The following is a 16385-nucleotide window of genomic DNA, read 5'->3' as shown; positions in this document are numbered from 1 at the left end:
TGAATTCAGTAAAAACCTTTTGCTGTCCCTCAGTTTTCTTGATCATGGCTGACATTCTACACTTGAACCACCTATTTCCAATCCAGTGTTTTGTTAGTTACATGGAAATGGAGTCTCATGGGCTTTTGTACCTAAGCTCAATTCAAACCTTAGCCATCTAGGTCTCAGCCTCAAGAGTAGGTAGGATTACAGGTGTGCTACCAGGATCCAGATGAAAATTATCTTTAACAACACCTATTAATATTTTAAGTTATTTATGAGAAGTTATAATTAGAAGAGAGAATACATCAGAATACATCACATATAGTGATGTACATAATTATTTTGTAAAATTTTTGTCTCAATTTTCAACATATGCAACATATCTATTTTTATCATGATTCATGATCAAAAGCTTACTTTTTTATATTACTGTTGGGCTCATTTTATTTTTTGCAACATACAAAGTCAAATTCTGCAATGATAAAACATTAGCAAACAACTGTAACTGTTTATAAAAACATACTACCTGGTTTTTAAGCAATCTCAGAAATGCTAAGTAATGCTAATCGTTACAATAGATTATTTTGCTAGAGTCATAATTATTTCTTCTCTGTTTCCTCTCTCTCCCCCCACCCCCACACTCACTTAATTTGGTGGCTTTTCTCCTCCTATGTAGGCATTCTACCACTTGAACCTTGGGCTTTTTTGGGGTTATTTTTTGTACAGGATCTTGTATTTTCACCAGGGCTGGCCTTGGACCTAGATCCTTCTACCTAAGCCTCTCATGTAACTGAGACTAGAAAGACGCACTACCATACTTGGCATTTGTTTGAGGACCTCAGTAGTGCTTTGTTCAGGCTGGCCTCAAATTGAAATCCTTCCAATCTCTACCTGTTGAGAAGCTCAAATCAATTAGAGATGTGTGCCACCACACCCATCCCATTTATTCTCTATGAAAAAAATATATATTTTATTTTTTTTTGTCGGTCATGGGGCTTGAACTCTGGGTCTGAACTCTTTTCCTCAGCTCTTCAGTTCAAGACTAGTGCTCTACCACTTGAGCCACTGTGCCACTTCCAGTTTTCTGAGTGGTTTATTGAAGATAAGAATAAAAGTCTCATGGACTTTCCTGCCCCGGCTGGCTTTGAACCTTGATCCTCAGATCTCAGCCTTCTGAGTAGCTAGCATTACAGGCATGAGCCGCTAGTGCCTGGCACTTTTTAACTAGGATATATGCCATTTCTCTAATACTGCTATGAGTTCATGTTCTCAAACCTCTTTATATATTTAATATAAACTGTGGTAACGACTTTCTGAAGTGCCATACTTCCCTTGTCAAAATAAGCAGCTTTCAGGGGCTGGGAAGGTGGCTCAGCGGTAGAGTGCTTGCCTTGCATGCATGAGGTCCTGGGTTTGATTCCTCAGCACCACATAAGCAAAAAGAAAAAAAAACCAGAAGTGGCGCTGTGGCTCAAGTGGTAGAGCGCTAGCCTTGAGCTGAAGAGCTGAGGAACAGTGCCCAGGCCCAGAGTTCAGGCCCCACAACCGGACCCCCCCCCCAAAAAAAAAAGTAGCTTTCAAGCTTTAAAAGGTATTCATTTAATTCTCTACTAATGCATTTTTTTATTCTGAAATCATTGGTGTTTTATGGTCATATTAAATGTACTACTTATAACCTAACCTATATTTAGCCTGTCTTTGAATTATTGTGTGCTCCATTCAGACAGAAAGAGCTCATAATCTTTTCACCACATTGGCTCCTTTCTTCATTATTTTCTTTGAAGTACTAAAAAAAACAAACAATTGCCCTCTCTAGGTGTAAGGCATGTGATAACTCATTTAGTCAATCATTTATATAGACAACTCACAGCCCATTCTTTAATCAAATCATCTAGCTTCACTTCTGTCTAGGAAGATCATTTATGCCTTACTCATCTTCACTGATCTTTGAAGGATTAGGGATTAGTTACAGTATTCCTGTGCTGGTAAATGTTCCACAGATTTCTTCTTTATAATATCCAACAATTACCCAACATACGTAAACATTTAAATTATAAACTATTTTTAATGATAAACACAGCTCCAATTTATTTTCAAATAATTCTGCTTTATAAATACTCATCCACAAAAATTACAGAGAAAACACAAAAATAATTTTAAAAGGAAAAAGTTAAAAGAAATTCTAATTCCTCGATGAAGCAGATCTAGATATCAGCAATGAAGCTCCAAATATGTAGATAACAGCACATTGTTAGAGCTAGACTAGACAGAAACAAAAAGATCTCAGAAGTTATTAGGCAATATGTTACCTTCTGATACAAAAGGATATGGTGAAGAATATAAAAGGAAAAAAAATATTTTCCTAATTAAAAAGCACCCCACACTGGTATTCCTATTTACCTGCAGGATACTGAGAGACAATCTGGAAAACTTCTTTATATACTAATAGTGAAGGAATCTCCACTGGAAACATACAGTGTACATAGTTGAGATTTTAATTTTTCCAAAGGCTTAAAATAGTATACCAAGCCAAATTTTAGTTCCATCTTGTCAGAGTAGTCTACAGAGTGCTTTAAGACTTATTAATGATTGAAAACTTAACTGATAATCGAATCCCAATTCATTTTTTGCTTTCTTAGTAACATCTAAAGAAACAAATAATTAAGCAGTCAGTAAAGCAATTTTTGCTAAGAATATGTAAGTAAAACTTAAAGCCAATAAACTTGTCACTTCTCATCAACTTCGTAAATATACTGAAATAAGAAAAGTGTTAAGAAGAACACCAATATACTTTTTATTTAGATGTTAACATCAAGCTTCCTTTGTTTACCTGTCCCTCTCCTCTTTTTACTACATATATACATACACACAAAGATATATCCATCCATCCATCTGAAACATAGTCTCACTAAGTTGCCTAGGCTGGTCTTGAGCCCCTGTTTTAAGCTGCTTTTGCTGAAAAGCTTGACATCTCTGCTTTGCATGTGTGTCTGCTCAAACCATTCTCCCCACAATCACTTTGTCTTTATGTTGGGTTCCAAGGACAGAACTGATATTATCTTCTGACAACGATCCAAAACTATCCTTAAGTAACAATAGAGAGAGCCTCCCCAAGATAAACCACTCACCTGGCTACAATGACTTGCTTATCCTTACCAGTGAAGACAAAGACAACTTCTCCAGAACCATCCACCAAACAAGAACTAAAATAATGACCAATCACAATCAGGTCATACTTTGACCAAAAGTGTCTTAACTCCCCCTGTTCCTTTATTTAAAGCTAAAGCTCTTGTAAGTATCTAGAAGATTGACTAGAGTTGTTTTGCCCTGGCATTACCAAGTAATAGAACAGATCTCTTTTTAATCTCTTTTTACTGCACTTCACCGTCTATTTATTTAGCATAAAGGGTTAGTGGCCAGATTTGATACATAGAACTCCTGGTGTTTGGGCCTGGAGCCAAAAAACTCGTTTTCTGAGTTGCTGGACTTATATAGTTAGGACTCATCATAACCTCAGTAAGGTCTACCTGGGGGAAGGCAAGGCAGACTCTTCCCTTTTCTTGGCTAAATCTCTACCCAGTACTTATGTCACCCAGGTAACTGGTATCCCTGGAGGTCACATCCTGTGCCGTCCCATCCAACTGGGGGAGTGTCATAGACTAAGGTCACATCCGAATCTGGTGTGGCCACACCTTCCCTCACCTGGCCCCACCTTACCCCCACCCCTTCCCTACTTAATCCAGGCCAGACCTTCAGTCCAGTGCTCTCTACCATGCATGGTGGGGCAGAAGTTCAGTAAACTTCCCTTCCTGTTTGAATACAGTGTGGTATTCTCTTCATCAGCAACCTATTTTAATTTACCTTACAATTACTAAACACTACAAGTCAGGTTTGGTGAAACACCTATAGTCCCTGTTATCTTGGAAGCTGAGGTAGAACAGTAACTTACCAGTTGGAAACTTGAGACCTCAACTCAAAACAAAAATATCATTATCTGTCTTCTAAGAAAGTATTTCCCTATGTAATCATGAACTATTTTCAAAACACCATTTGGACACATCTACTGCCTAATACAATCTATGTTCAAAATTTACCAAGCATCCCAAGAATGTCCTCTATAACAAATCCTGACTATTTAGAAAAAAGAGTTTATGCCTCTTTCCTAAAGATGAGGCTCAGTGGTAGAGTACAAAAGCTAAGCAAGCCTTGAGTACAAATGCTAAGCAAGAAACCATGAGTTCAAGCCCCAGTACTGGCACAAGAGGGAAGGAGGGAAGAAGGGAAGGAGGGAGGGAGGGAAGGAGGGAGGGAGGGAGGGAGAGGAGGGAAGGAGGGAGGGAGGGATAGCTATAAAATTACAATGAAATAAATGGGGGAAAAAGTACATCAGAATGTACAACTTGTTTGTAAAATATCACTTATTCAAATGCAGCTTAAAGAGACTAAGAGTTGGGCATGTTGGCTTACATACATAATCCAGCAATTTGGAAGACAGAAATGAAATAATTGTGGTGTGAAGCAAGTCCTGGCAAAAAGGTAGAGCATATGTATCTTAAGACACAAACTGGGTATAGCAATGCACATCTGTAATTCCAGTTATTCAGGAGGCCTAGGAAGGAGGATCAAGATCTGAGGTAGACAGGCAAAATGATGAGACTCTGTCTGAAATATAGGTAAAACAAGAAAGGGCTGGTGGTATGGTTCAAGTGGTAGAACACCCATCTAACAAGAGTAAAGGTCTGATTTCAAACCTCAGCACCCCTCCTCACAGATTTTTCTTTTCTTTTCTTTTTTTGAAAGAACTAAGGCCTGGGTACTGTCCCAGAGCTTTTTTGCTCAAGGCTAGCACTCTACCATCTCTACCACTTGAGCCATAGAGCCACTTCTGGCTTTTTCGGTTTATGAGGGATAGAACCCAGGGCTTCATGTATGGTAAGCAAACATTATACCACTAAGCCACATTCCCTTCTCCAGATTTTCTGGATTATTCTAACTTCCAAGCTTTACAGAACTCAATTCTTTAAATGTCCAAAAAATACTTAGCTCCTTTAGAACCAAAAAACATTGAAGTAGCTCATGACAAAGATCAAACTGATTAAAATAACTTGGCACAAAGTTTTTCCATAAAAATGGTAAGGCTGCAAAGAAAAATAAATCCCTAAAACAATGAGAAAATGTGAGGAAGTAAAGGTGTGGCTAAGGAAAACTAAGGAAAAGAAAAAGTGAGGCCCTAAGAAAAAGAATGTAAATAAAGGTTATTAGTGAGACTACAACATAACAGAACCAAAAAATTAGTAATCAAACAGTGGTTAAAAAAAAAAAAACAAAACAAAAAGCCCCCAAAAAAGCCAAAGTGCTGGGCGCTGGTGGCTCATGCCTGTAATACTAGCTGCTCAGGAGGCTAAGATCTGAGTACCAAGGTCAAAGCCAGCCTGGGCAGTAAAGGCCATGAGACTCATCTCCAATTAACCTCTAGAAAACGGGAGCGGTACTGCGGCAGTGTTAGCCTTGAGCTGAAGTGCTGAGGGACAGCGCCCTTGCCCAGAGTTCAAGCTCTATGACCAACAACAACAACAACAAAATCAAAGCATCTGAACTTTAAAAACTCTTCTATCAATAGGAAATGCCAAAAATAATACTTAGACAAGGAAAACTGTGCTAAGGACATGATGGATGACCCAGGTCATCTCCCTAACAATCATGAGGCTCTGAATTTTAATACTACTGACAAAAAGGACTAAAGTGGATACTAAAAAATCTCAAGAGTATGCACAAAACTATGTTTATAAATTCAGTCATTAAGTCCTTTCATAAAAAGAAAAACCAATTCAAGTAGGAAACTATGTTAAAGATTAACAAAAACTTTATGGTTAAAAGTCCAATAGCAATACTTATCAATTTTATATATTAACCAAGGGCTGAAGCTAGAGTTTGGAGGAGATAAAGCAATTAAAATCACTGGTAAATCTGATAAAGGTAGGAATGTGGGGTGGGAGGTGCATGCAATTAAAGGACATGACATTTTAACATTGTAAATTTTAATTCACATTTCCTGCATAGGGAGGAGAAAACATTTCTCTACTTTTTTTCTATTTCTCCCAACTTTATCCTGTTATACTAAAATAAATCTTTGCTAAAACTTTTGTGAGATTCTCCCTATTGGAAGACACCTTGAAATGTTTTCCATATGTGGATCTCAAAGTGATTTTGCATAAGAAATGGGAAACAGAGAACTCCTCATTCATCATCTGGTGACAGAAACTAGCAACTCTGATCCAAGACTAAACCTCACACATAAAAGAATAACTTGTTTCTTTGAGGATTTGTTTTTGGGAGGTTAATTTTTTGAGCTCTGAGTATTTTAGATAAAAGGCCTCTGTCTGATTCATTGCTAATAAAAATCTCCCATTCTGTGAGCTTTCTATTTATCTTGCTAGCTATGCCATTTGCCATCCAGAAACCATTTCAGTATGATGCAATACCTACCATTTATCTAGTCATTCTTTGATTTGTTGTGATTCGGAATCTTTACTTAAGTTTTGACCTGGGCCTAGGAACCTTAGTGTTTCCCCTATCCTTTCCTGTAATATTTTCAGGGTATCTGGTCTTACATTGAAGTCTTTAATCCATTTGGAGTTGATTCTAGTGCAGGGTGAGATATAAGGACCTAATTCCAGTTTTCTGCACATGTATAGCCAATTCTGCCAGTACCATTTGTTGAAGAGACTTTCTTCCACCCTATGTTTTGGATCCCTTATCAATTATAGGTTTGTGGTTTCATTTCTGGATTTTTTTTACTCTATTCCACTGGTTCTCAGGATATACTTAGGAGGGGACTGCAAGATCTCAATAGCTATGTGCATAAGATCATATAAAATGATGCTCATAGAAATGAACTCCAAGAAAAGGAAGAAGTTTTACTGTTTGTGATTCTTTTTTTTTCTTTTATTTTCTTCTTTCATTTTTACTTCTGTCGCTGTTTTTGATTTCTGTACCCTTTCTTGTATATAAGTTTATCTGATTTGGGGAGGGGAAGAGGAAGCACAGAAATGGTGGGACAAAGGGTGCACCAATTTAACAGTGAAACCCACTAGACACTATGTTGGAATGAACTAATAACTTTGTGGGGAGGAAAATAGGCAGGGGAGAAACTGGGAGAGAATGAAGGAGGGGGCAACACTGTTTAAAAGAAAATGTACTCATTACCTGACTCATGTAACTAACCCTCTGTATATCACCTTTACAATAAAATTTAAAAAACAAACAGTAACTTCATGTTTTTGGTCTAGATCACGACTTTTGTCAACGAATTTCCTGGCAACCGAATTTCCTGAAATAAGATAGGGAAATAACTTTCTGGTAGGGTTAGCAATCTACTTTCAGCTCAGAAGCAGCTACTGAAGACAGACCATTAACCCTCTGCATCTCTTTTAAGATTAAAAGGAGCCAAAGTCCTTTGGGGGGAAAACAAATTAATAAATGTCAAAAGGGCATAAGACAGTCTTTGGAAACAGGAAATAGAAACTGAAATGCAAGCAAACAACTAAGGTCCTCCGTAGTGCTAAATTACAAGAACAGGAGAGAGAAAGGTCTTCTGGTATAGATTTAGGCCCTTGAACTTGCTGGGCAGGTGCTCTACTTAAACAACACTCCTAATCCTTATTTCGCTTTATTTTTATTTTGTTGGTCATGAGGCTTGAACTCTGGGCTTGGGCGTTGTCTCTATGCTCTTCAGCTCAAGGCAAGCGTTCTACACTTGAGCCACAGCATCACTTCCGGTTTTCTAGTGGTTTATTGGAGATGAGAGTCTCACATACTTTCCTGCCCAGGCTGGCTTTGAACCGCGATGTCAGCCTCCTGAGTAACTAAGACTACAGGCATGAGCCACCAGTGCCTGGCTTTATTTTTTGCATAGTTTCTGTCTTCAGTCTCTGGACTCACGCCTTTTAAAAACTCTATGCTGCTACTAATGAACTACCAGACTTGGCTTATTCATTGAGATGGGGGTCTCATACTTTTTGCCAGGGTTGGTCATGAACTATGATCTTCCCAATCTCTGCCTCCCAAGTAGCTGGGACTACAAGTGTGAATCACTTTCCCCAGCCAATAATTAAGTTCTACACAAATTCTTTTTTTTTTTTTTTTGGTCGTGGGGCTTAAACTCTGGGCTTGGGCGTTATCCCCCAGCTCTTCAGCTCAAAGCGAGCACTCTACTGCTTGAGCCACAGCTCCACTTCAGGTTTTCTAGTGGTTTATTGGAGATAAGAGTCTCGTAGTCTTTCCTGCCCAGGATGGCTCTGAACTGCGATCCCAAGATCTCAGCTTCCTGAGTAGCTATGATTACAGGAGTAAGCCACAGAGTCTGGCTGTTTTCTGTTTTTATGTTTTTTTGGGGGGGTCCGGTCATGGGGCCTGAACTCTGGGCCTGGGCGCTGTCCCTCAGCATTCCAGCTCAAGGCTAGCGCTCTACCACTTGAGCCACAGCGCCACTTCCGGCTTTTTTTCTTATGTGGTACTGGGGAATCGAACCCAGGGCCTCAGGCATCCAAGGCAAGTGCTCTACCACTGAGCCACCTTCCCAGCCCTGTTTTTTTTAACTGTATTTTTTGTCATTTCTTTTTTGGTACTGGGGATCGAACCCAGGACACTGCACTTGCTAGACAAGTGCTTTGCCAGTGAGGGACATCTCAGCCCACAAATTCTTTTTTTTTGTGCAGTACTGGGTTTTGAACTCCAGGCCTTTTGCTTGCTAGGTAGGAGGAACTCCAACATTTGTTGCTTTTGTTATTTTTCAAATACAGTCCTGCTTTTTGCATAGGAAGGCTGGGCCAATTAGGATTACAGGTATAAGTCATCATACTTAGACTTACACAATAATTTTCACTCTAAATTTTGACATTGTTCGTGACTGTACTGTAAAAGTTACTGCTAATAAGCAATTTTTCCATTTATAACTTTAAATGCTCAAATTAACTACAATAAAAAAATTGAATTAGGACTGGGAATGTGGCCTAGTGGTAGAGTGTTTTTGCCTACTATGCAAAAAGAAGCTCGGGGGCAGTGCCCAGGCCCTGCGTTCAAGCTCCAGAACTGGCCAAAACAAACAAACAAACTAGGGCTGGGAATGTGGCTTAATGGTAAAGTGCTTGCCTTGCATGCATGAAGCCCTGGGTTCAATTCCTCAGTATCACATAAACAGTAAAAGCCAGAAGTGGTGCTGTGGCTCAAGTGATAGAATGCTAGCCTTGAACAAAAATAGCTCAGGGACAGTGTCCAGGACCTTAGTTCAAGCCCCAGGACTGGCAAAAAAATAAAATAAAAATGAACTAACAAATTTTATCTAAAATATTCTTAAAGAATTGAGATGTAGCTCAGCGGTAGTGTGCTTGCATATACAAGGTTTTGATCCCCATCAACACAAGAAAAATACAGACAGACCAGAAAACATCTTAAAAGAATAGTTCTTAAGTCTAACTGATTACTACAATCACTTGATTAGTTTTGAATACAAGCAGATTCCCTAGCCAACCTCACCCCAACTGGATCAACATCTCTGCAAAGATCTGTCTGCAGTTTCTTCCCATGTACCTCCTGTGATTCAGATCAGCCAATTTTGGGAACCACTGCCCTATAGTAAATCTTTATTCTTCTGTTTCCCATATCTCCTAGAAGATATTCTTGGAAAGTAAAAGGTGACCTATGCACTGACAGGAAGAAAGTATAAATGTATAAAACAGCATAAGATTTGGTAGAAAGAAAGCAATGGTAAAAATACACAAAATATATATACATAAAGTTCAATAAATAGAAGACAAGGAAAAACAATTGATTTTCTGTTAACATACTTTCCACAAGGATGAAGTAATTAAAGGTATTATCAATCAATTCTCTTGTGAATGTTAAAGAGGGAGAAAGTAAACTACAGTTTTGAGAAACTAGAGTTCAGGTAACCTATGGGTTGACGTTAAAGGACATCTACCGTTATCCTGGGATTCTCAAATAAGTAAAAGAAGCTAAGCATGTTTTCCTTCATAGAACACTTTATATACCTAAAAGACTTTCTTCTCTCACTAGTTTAAAAATGTGGGAAAAGTAAAAAAATATTTAATTTAAAATGTTTTGCCAAGTAAATTTAACATTCATGCTCCTTCTACTTAAGATCATTATTATTGATAGGAAGGAATGGATGTTTTTCTAATTCTCAAGTCTTTGTGTTCAATCACAAGTGGAAAGGCAATATGGAACCTAAGCAGAATTAGATTAAAAATTAGGCTATGTGAGGGTTTAAAACATTTAGTATAAAAGGAGAGGATTTAACAAGTGGTAATACAGTTTAAAAATGTAAGACACTCAGTCAAATGATATTAAAAATGCTTTACTTCTCTCTGTGAATAGTAACAATATACAAATAAAAAGTCTTCATTTTGCTCTCTTATCTGCTTCATTGATCAATTACATGTGTTTGCGCTTGCTCCAAATTATTGCATACAAAGAATTATTATTCACTACACAACCCAAGCCGTACTAGAAGAATTTCTCACTTACATATAAATGTATAAGGAAAAAGAATGAAGAAATTATGATCTTTAATTCTCAACTCTTACACATCATCCAATTGCAGGAGCTTCCTTTCTTCAAACTTTCCTTGTCTCACTTGCTGTGTCAGTAACTACACTTAATAATAGCAGAGGTTATTGACAAAGATAGTAAAGATTACAATCACTCTCCAACCAATTCTAGAATTTTGTATTAGACAATAAATACATTGATCAAAATTCCTACCTCAAAAATCTGTTCAAAATTCTGAAACTCCTGTAATCTTGCCTGAAATCCTTCAGCAAGTGCCCCACCTGTAATATACGGCCAGAGATTTTAAAATCTAATATAGAAATCTTCCCTTATCCCTGAGAAATATATCCCAAGGCCCTCATGCATGTCTAAAATTGCAGACAGTATTAAACCCTCCATGCAGTATAAAATGCCTTTTTCATATTACTTATGGGTTTATCATGTCCAGTGGCCATAATTTTTGAAGTCAGAACTGTAATGATTACGGTAAAAGTAGTACAAATTTCTTTTTCTTCACAATTTCACAGAATTTTTCTTTTTCTTTTTTTTTTTTTTTTTGTCCGATTGTGGGGCCTGAACTCTGGGCCTGGGCGCTGTCCCTCAGCTCTTCAGCTCAAAGCTAACGCTCTACTACTTGAGCCACAGCACCACTTCTGGCTTTTTTCTTTTTGCTTATGTGGTGCTGAGGAATCAAACCCAGGGCCTCAGGCATGCAAGGCAAGCAAGGGCTCTACCACTGACCCACCTTCCCAGCTCCACAGATTTTTTTTTTTTTACTACAGCATATGATTTCTTTTTCCTTATTAAGTCAAATATTTTACCTTTTCACTTAAAGGAAACATTTTATGGATTCTTTTGGGGATATCTGAATTGCAAAAATCAGTAAAATAGCCGGGCACTGGTGGCTCACGCCTGTAATCCTAGCTACTCAGGAGGCTGAGATCTGAGGATCGCGGTTCAAAGCCAGCCCGGGCAGGAGAGACCGTGAGACTCCTATCTCCAATAAACCACCAGAAAACCGGAAGTGGCGCTGTAGCTCAAGTGGTAGAGTGCTCGCCTTGAGCTGAAGAGCTGAGGGACAGCGCCCAGGCCCAGAGTTCAAGCCCCACGGCCAACAAAAAAAAAAAAAAAAAAAATCAGTAAAATAAGCTACTTTAACACAGCATTACAGTCATTGTGCAGCTCATCCAATAAGCAAGATGATGGAGTATATATTATGGATACATTGAAAACAAGATGATTAACATCACCTGGGATGGCTACATAGTTCATCTTGCTACTCAAAACAGCAAGTGATTTAAAATTTGTGTTATTTAAGCCAGGCCCAGATAGCTCTCACTTGTAATCCTAGTTACTCAGAAGGCTAAGATGTGAGAATTGAGGTTCAAAGCCATCCCTGAGTAGATAAGTATGAGGGATTCTCATCTCAAATTAATCATTAAAATCCAGAAGTGAAGCTGTGGTTCAAGTGGTGGAGCACCATCCCTTAAACAAAAAAGCTAAGGTAGAATACAAGACCCTGAATTCAAGCCCTAGTATCAGCATAAATAGTTTAATTGTGAAATTTTCCACTTAATATTTTGAGCCTTGGTTGAACATCAGTTGTTGATACTGTAGAAAAGGGAGGGAAACACAAATGTATACAGCAAGGTAAGATTTTTGGTATACTATTTTTGTTGTTGTTGGTAATGGGGCTTGAACTCTGCGCCTGTGTGCTGTCCCTCAGCTCTTTAGCTCAAGGCAAGCATTCTATCACTAGAACCACAGAGCTACTTCCAGTTTTCTGCTGGTTAATTGGAGATAAGAGTCTCACAGACTTTCCTGCCCAGGCTGGTTTTGAACTGTGATCCTCAGATTTCAGCCTCCAAAGTAGCTCTGATTATGGCCATGAGTCACCAGTGTCCAGCTCTGGTATAACATTTTTATAAGATACTTCTATGAAAAATAAAATCTAGTGACTGGGAATGTGGCTTAGAATGCTTGTCTAGCTTGTATGAAGCTCTGGGTTCAATTCCTCAGGATCACATAAACAGAAATAAACAAACAAACAAACAAATAAAAATCTAAAGCCAGGCACTGTTGGCTCATGTCTATAATCCTAGCTACTTGGGAGGCTAAAATCTAAGGTTCACATTTTGAAGCTACTGTGGGCAGAAAAGTCTGTGAGGTTCTTATCACCAAGTAACTGCCAAATAAAGCCAGAAGTAGAGCTGTGGCTCAAGTGGTAGAACACAACCCTTGAGCACAAAAAACCCAAGGCCAGCACCCAGGCCCTGAGTTCAAGCTGCAGGACTTGCAACAGCACCAAAAAAAAAAGAAAAGAGAACAAAAGAAAGAAAACCTAGAGCTAAGGGAATTGCTTAAGTGATAAACATAGAGTATTTGGATAGCAATAATGAGGCCCTGAGTTCAAATGCCAATACTGCCAAAAAATGAACGCTAAAATTTAAAAAATTCTAAAAGCCTATATATAATTAATACATACCACCTTCTGGCATTCCTTGTACTTTGTGTTTTCTAGCACTAAGAACTTCCTTTGCTGAAACAAAGAAGATACGATTCCGTGCTTCTGAAGGACTAACAACTTTGAGCTCCTCTACTAAGAAATGCAGGCATCTTTCCATATGTTGTCTGCGTACCTACAAAGAATAAAGACATTTTAATAATTTAAACAAAACTAATTATAGAAAACAACCAGAGGCTGTAGTAAACTTCATTTATAGTGAAATTACAATAGTTTCCCACATATCTAATAAATGTAGGAAGTTTTAGTAAATTTGATACTTGATCATAGGAAACCGCTCTTAAATCATCTTAATGGTATTCACATAACAATGTATATGACTTCAAGGAAAAAATTAACTTACATCTTCCATATATTCTGGCTCTGATGCAGAAGCATCCCAACGGTTATTCAGAATGAAAATATTAGGCTTTGAAAGCCGCTCATTCACCTTGTGAAAAAAATGTTTCTCCTGAAAAACACAAAGAATCCCTTTTTAAAGATATTACATATTTATAATTGGAACTTTAATTTACAAAGCTGAATCATTTAGGTATCAGTGATTAAGATCTATAAATAAAGGATCCTAAGGCACTTTTCAAGCATTATACCTTTTCAAGATAAGAAAATAAAACAAGATTTTCTCTGTATCAGCCATGAATCTTTTTTGAAATGTAAATCGTATTTATCACTCTTTACTACACATAGGACATAAAAGTAAATATTAATAAATGGTACATGCTGGGCTGGGAAGGTGGCTCAGTGGTACAGCGCTTGTCTTGCATGCATGAGGCCCTGGGTTCGATTCCCAGCACCACATAAGCAAAAAGAAAAAAAAAGCTGGAAGTGGCGCTGTGGCTCAAGTGGTAGAGCGCTAGCCATGAGCTGAAGAGCTGAGGGACAGCACCCAGGCCCAGAGTTCAGGCCCCACGACCGGACCCAAAAAAAATAAAAAATAAAAAAAATGGTACATGCTTTTAAAAATGTTACTTGAAATCATTTATTGTATTTTTTGAGGGTAGCCCATGACCGGACCCAAAAAAAATAAAAAATAAAAAAAATGGTACATGCTTTTAAAAATATTACTTGAAATCATTTATTGTATTTTTTGAGGGTAGTCCTGCTTAAAGCTAGCGTCTAGGGCTGAAGGCAGTTTAGTGCCTGCCTCACATGTATGAAGCCTTGGGTTCAATTCCTCAGTGCCACATACACAGAAAAAGGGAGAAGTTGTGTGGTAGCTCAAATGGTAGAGTGCTAGTCTTGATGAAAAGAAGCTCAGGGACAGTGCCCAGGCACTCAGTGCAAAACCCAGGACTGGCAAAAAAAAGAAATTAATACTACTACTAATAGTAGTAGTAGTAATAAAAAGCTAGTGCTCTACCACTTGAGCCACAGCTCCATTTCCCTTTTTGATGGTTTAATAGGATAAGAGTCTCATGGACTTTGCTGCTGAGGATGGCTTCAAACTCCAATCCTCAGATCTTAGCCACCTAAGTAGGTAGCACTATAGGCTTGAGCCACTAGTACCCAACTATTAAAACCTTTTTAAGACCTAAGTATTGTTGTTATTAAAGAAAAATTGAGAACAGTTCAAACTAAGCTTACAAACTGTATGTACAAAAGCAAAAGAAGTTATTTGTGTCTGTTTATACTGCTTCCTTTTTATAGCCTTTGTAGCTGTACAGGGTGACAGCAAGAGCCAAGCAGGAGAGGTGTAATCCCTGTATAAAATATGAGCCAGCAACACTCTTGTATTTATCAGTTCTCTTTTTAGTCAGTTACTTAAAAAAATTATAAGCTATTAAAAAAAAAGAATTAAGCCAAACACCCATGGCACACACCTGTCATCCCAGCTGAAACTAGAAGTATAAAAAGTCAAGATCCTATCTCAGAATAACCAGTGTAAAAAAGGGCTTAAGCCAGGCACTGGTGGCTCACCCCTGTAATCCTAGCACTCAGGAGGCTGAAATTTGAGCATCTCGGTTCAAAGCCAGCCGGGGCAGGAAAGTCTGTGAGACTCTTATCTCCAATACATCACTACAAAACTGGAAGTGGTGCTGTGGCTCTAGTGGCGGAGTGGTCGCCTTGAGCTGAAGAGTGCAAGGACAGTGCCCAAGCCCCAAGTTCAAGCCCCACGACCGATTAAAAAAAAAAAAACAGGCTAAAGACATGGCTTAGCAGTATACTGCCTGCCTGTGTATCCTAGATTTCAAACACTAATACACAAAAACAACCCATTAAAACAAATAAATATCTAAGTAAATTACCATTTTAAGATATTTGTATAGAACTAATTAAAAAAAGTAGGATTCAGTGGTTCATGTTTATAATCCTAGCTACTACTGTTTATGCTGGGAGAGGTGGATCAAGTTTTGCCAGTCCTGCCACTTCAGGCTTTTTCTGTTTATGTGGTACTGAGGAATTGAACCCAGGGCTTCATGCATGCTAGGCAAGCACTCTACCACTAAGCCACATTCCCAGCCCAGGTGGATCAAGTTTTGAAGCCAACTTGGGCAGATCTATGAGGCTTGCATCTCCAATTAATCACACAAAAACTGGAATTGGGTTATGGCACAAGTGGTAGAGTACCAGACATGAGGAAAAAAATAATTGAGAATAAGTGGCCCTGAACTCAAGCCCCAGTATTGGCACAAACAACAAGAAGCAATTGGAAAGTGTGTAACATAATTACCACGAACAAATGCTATGACTATTCAGAAGGAGAAGCCACATATAGCTGAAATTAGAAAAAGCTATATAAAGGAGGAACTAGTAATAAAATGACCTTGAAAGTACCATTAACAGGGATTGTTAAAAAGAAAACTTCAGGGCTGGGATGTAGCTCAGTGGCAAAGCGCTTGCCTAGCAAGTGCAACGTTCTGGGTTCGATCCCCAGTACCAAAAAAGAAAAGACAAAAAAAATACAGTTAAAAAAAAAAAAAAGAAAACTTCAGCTAGATTCATGTCTGTAATAGTTAATCAGGAGGCTGAAATCAGGAAGATCATGGTTTGAAGACAGTCCAGACGGAAAAGTCCATGAGATTCCATCTCCATAATAATCAGCAAAACATTAGGCTGAAGGCCCAGTGTTCCTTCACATGCAAACAAGTAAGCAAACACAGGCCTTGAGTTCAAACTCCAGTATAGGAATAAAAAAAGAAAAAGAAATTCAGAAGTAGACAAATTGCAGGTAAAGGAAGCTGAAATCTGACAATCACAATTCAGAACTAGTCCTGAGAAATCCTCTAGATACTTATCTTCAAATAATCAACAAATCAGTGAAGTGTGCCTCAAGTGGTATAGTGCTAGCTATGAGCAAAATTAAAAAAAA

General features: G+C 38.3%; 1 protein-coding gene across 4 annotated transcripts in view; it reads right to left on the bottom strand.

The window, feature by feature from the left end:
- The window catches only part of Mfn1 (mitofusin 1), a 60014-nt gene that overhangs the window by 30858 nt on the left and 12771 nt on the right, over positions 1 to 16385 (bottom strand). For all 4 annotated transcript variants that reach the window (XM_070025833.1, XM_070025834.1, XM_070025836.1 and 1 more), the window contains 3 exons: positions 13419 to 13526; positions 13037 to 13190; positions 10765 to 10832 (listed from right to left, as the gene is read on the bottom strand). In XM_070025833.1, coding sequence (XP_069881934.1) covers positions 10765 to 10832; positions 13037 to 13190; positions 13419 to 13526 — 330 coding nt within the window. The remainder of the gene's footprint in view (positions 1 to 10764; positions 10833 to 13036; positions 13191 to 13418; positions 13527 to 16385) is intronic.

This window comes from Dipodomys merriami, unplaced genomic scaffold (genome assembly GCF_024711535.1).
Source record: "Dipodomys merriami isolate MVZ:Mamm:240054 unplaced genomic scaffold, mDipMer1.0.p SCAF_173, whole genome shotgun sequence".
Taxonomy (NCBI): domain Eukaryota; kingdom Metazoa; phylum Chordata; class Mammalia; order Rodentia; family Heteromyidae; genus Dipodomys; species Dipodomys merriami.
This window is presented reverse-complemented; position numbering and strand designations above follow the sequence as displayed.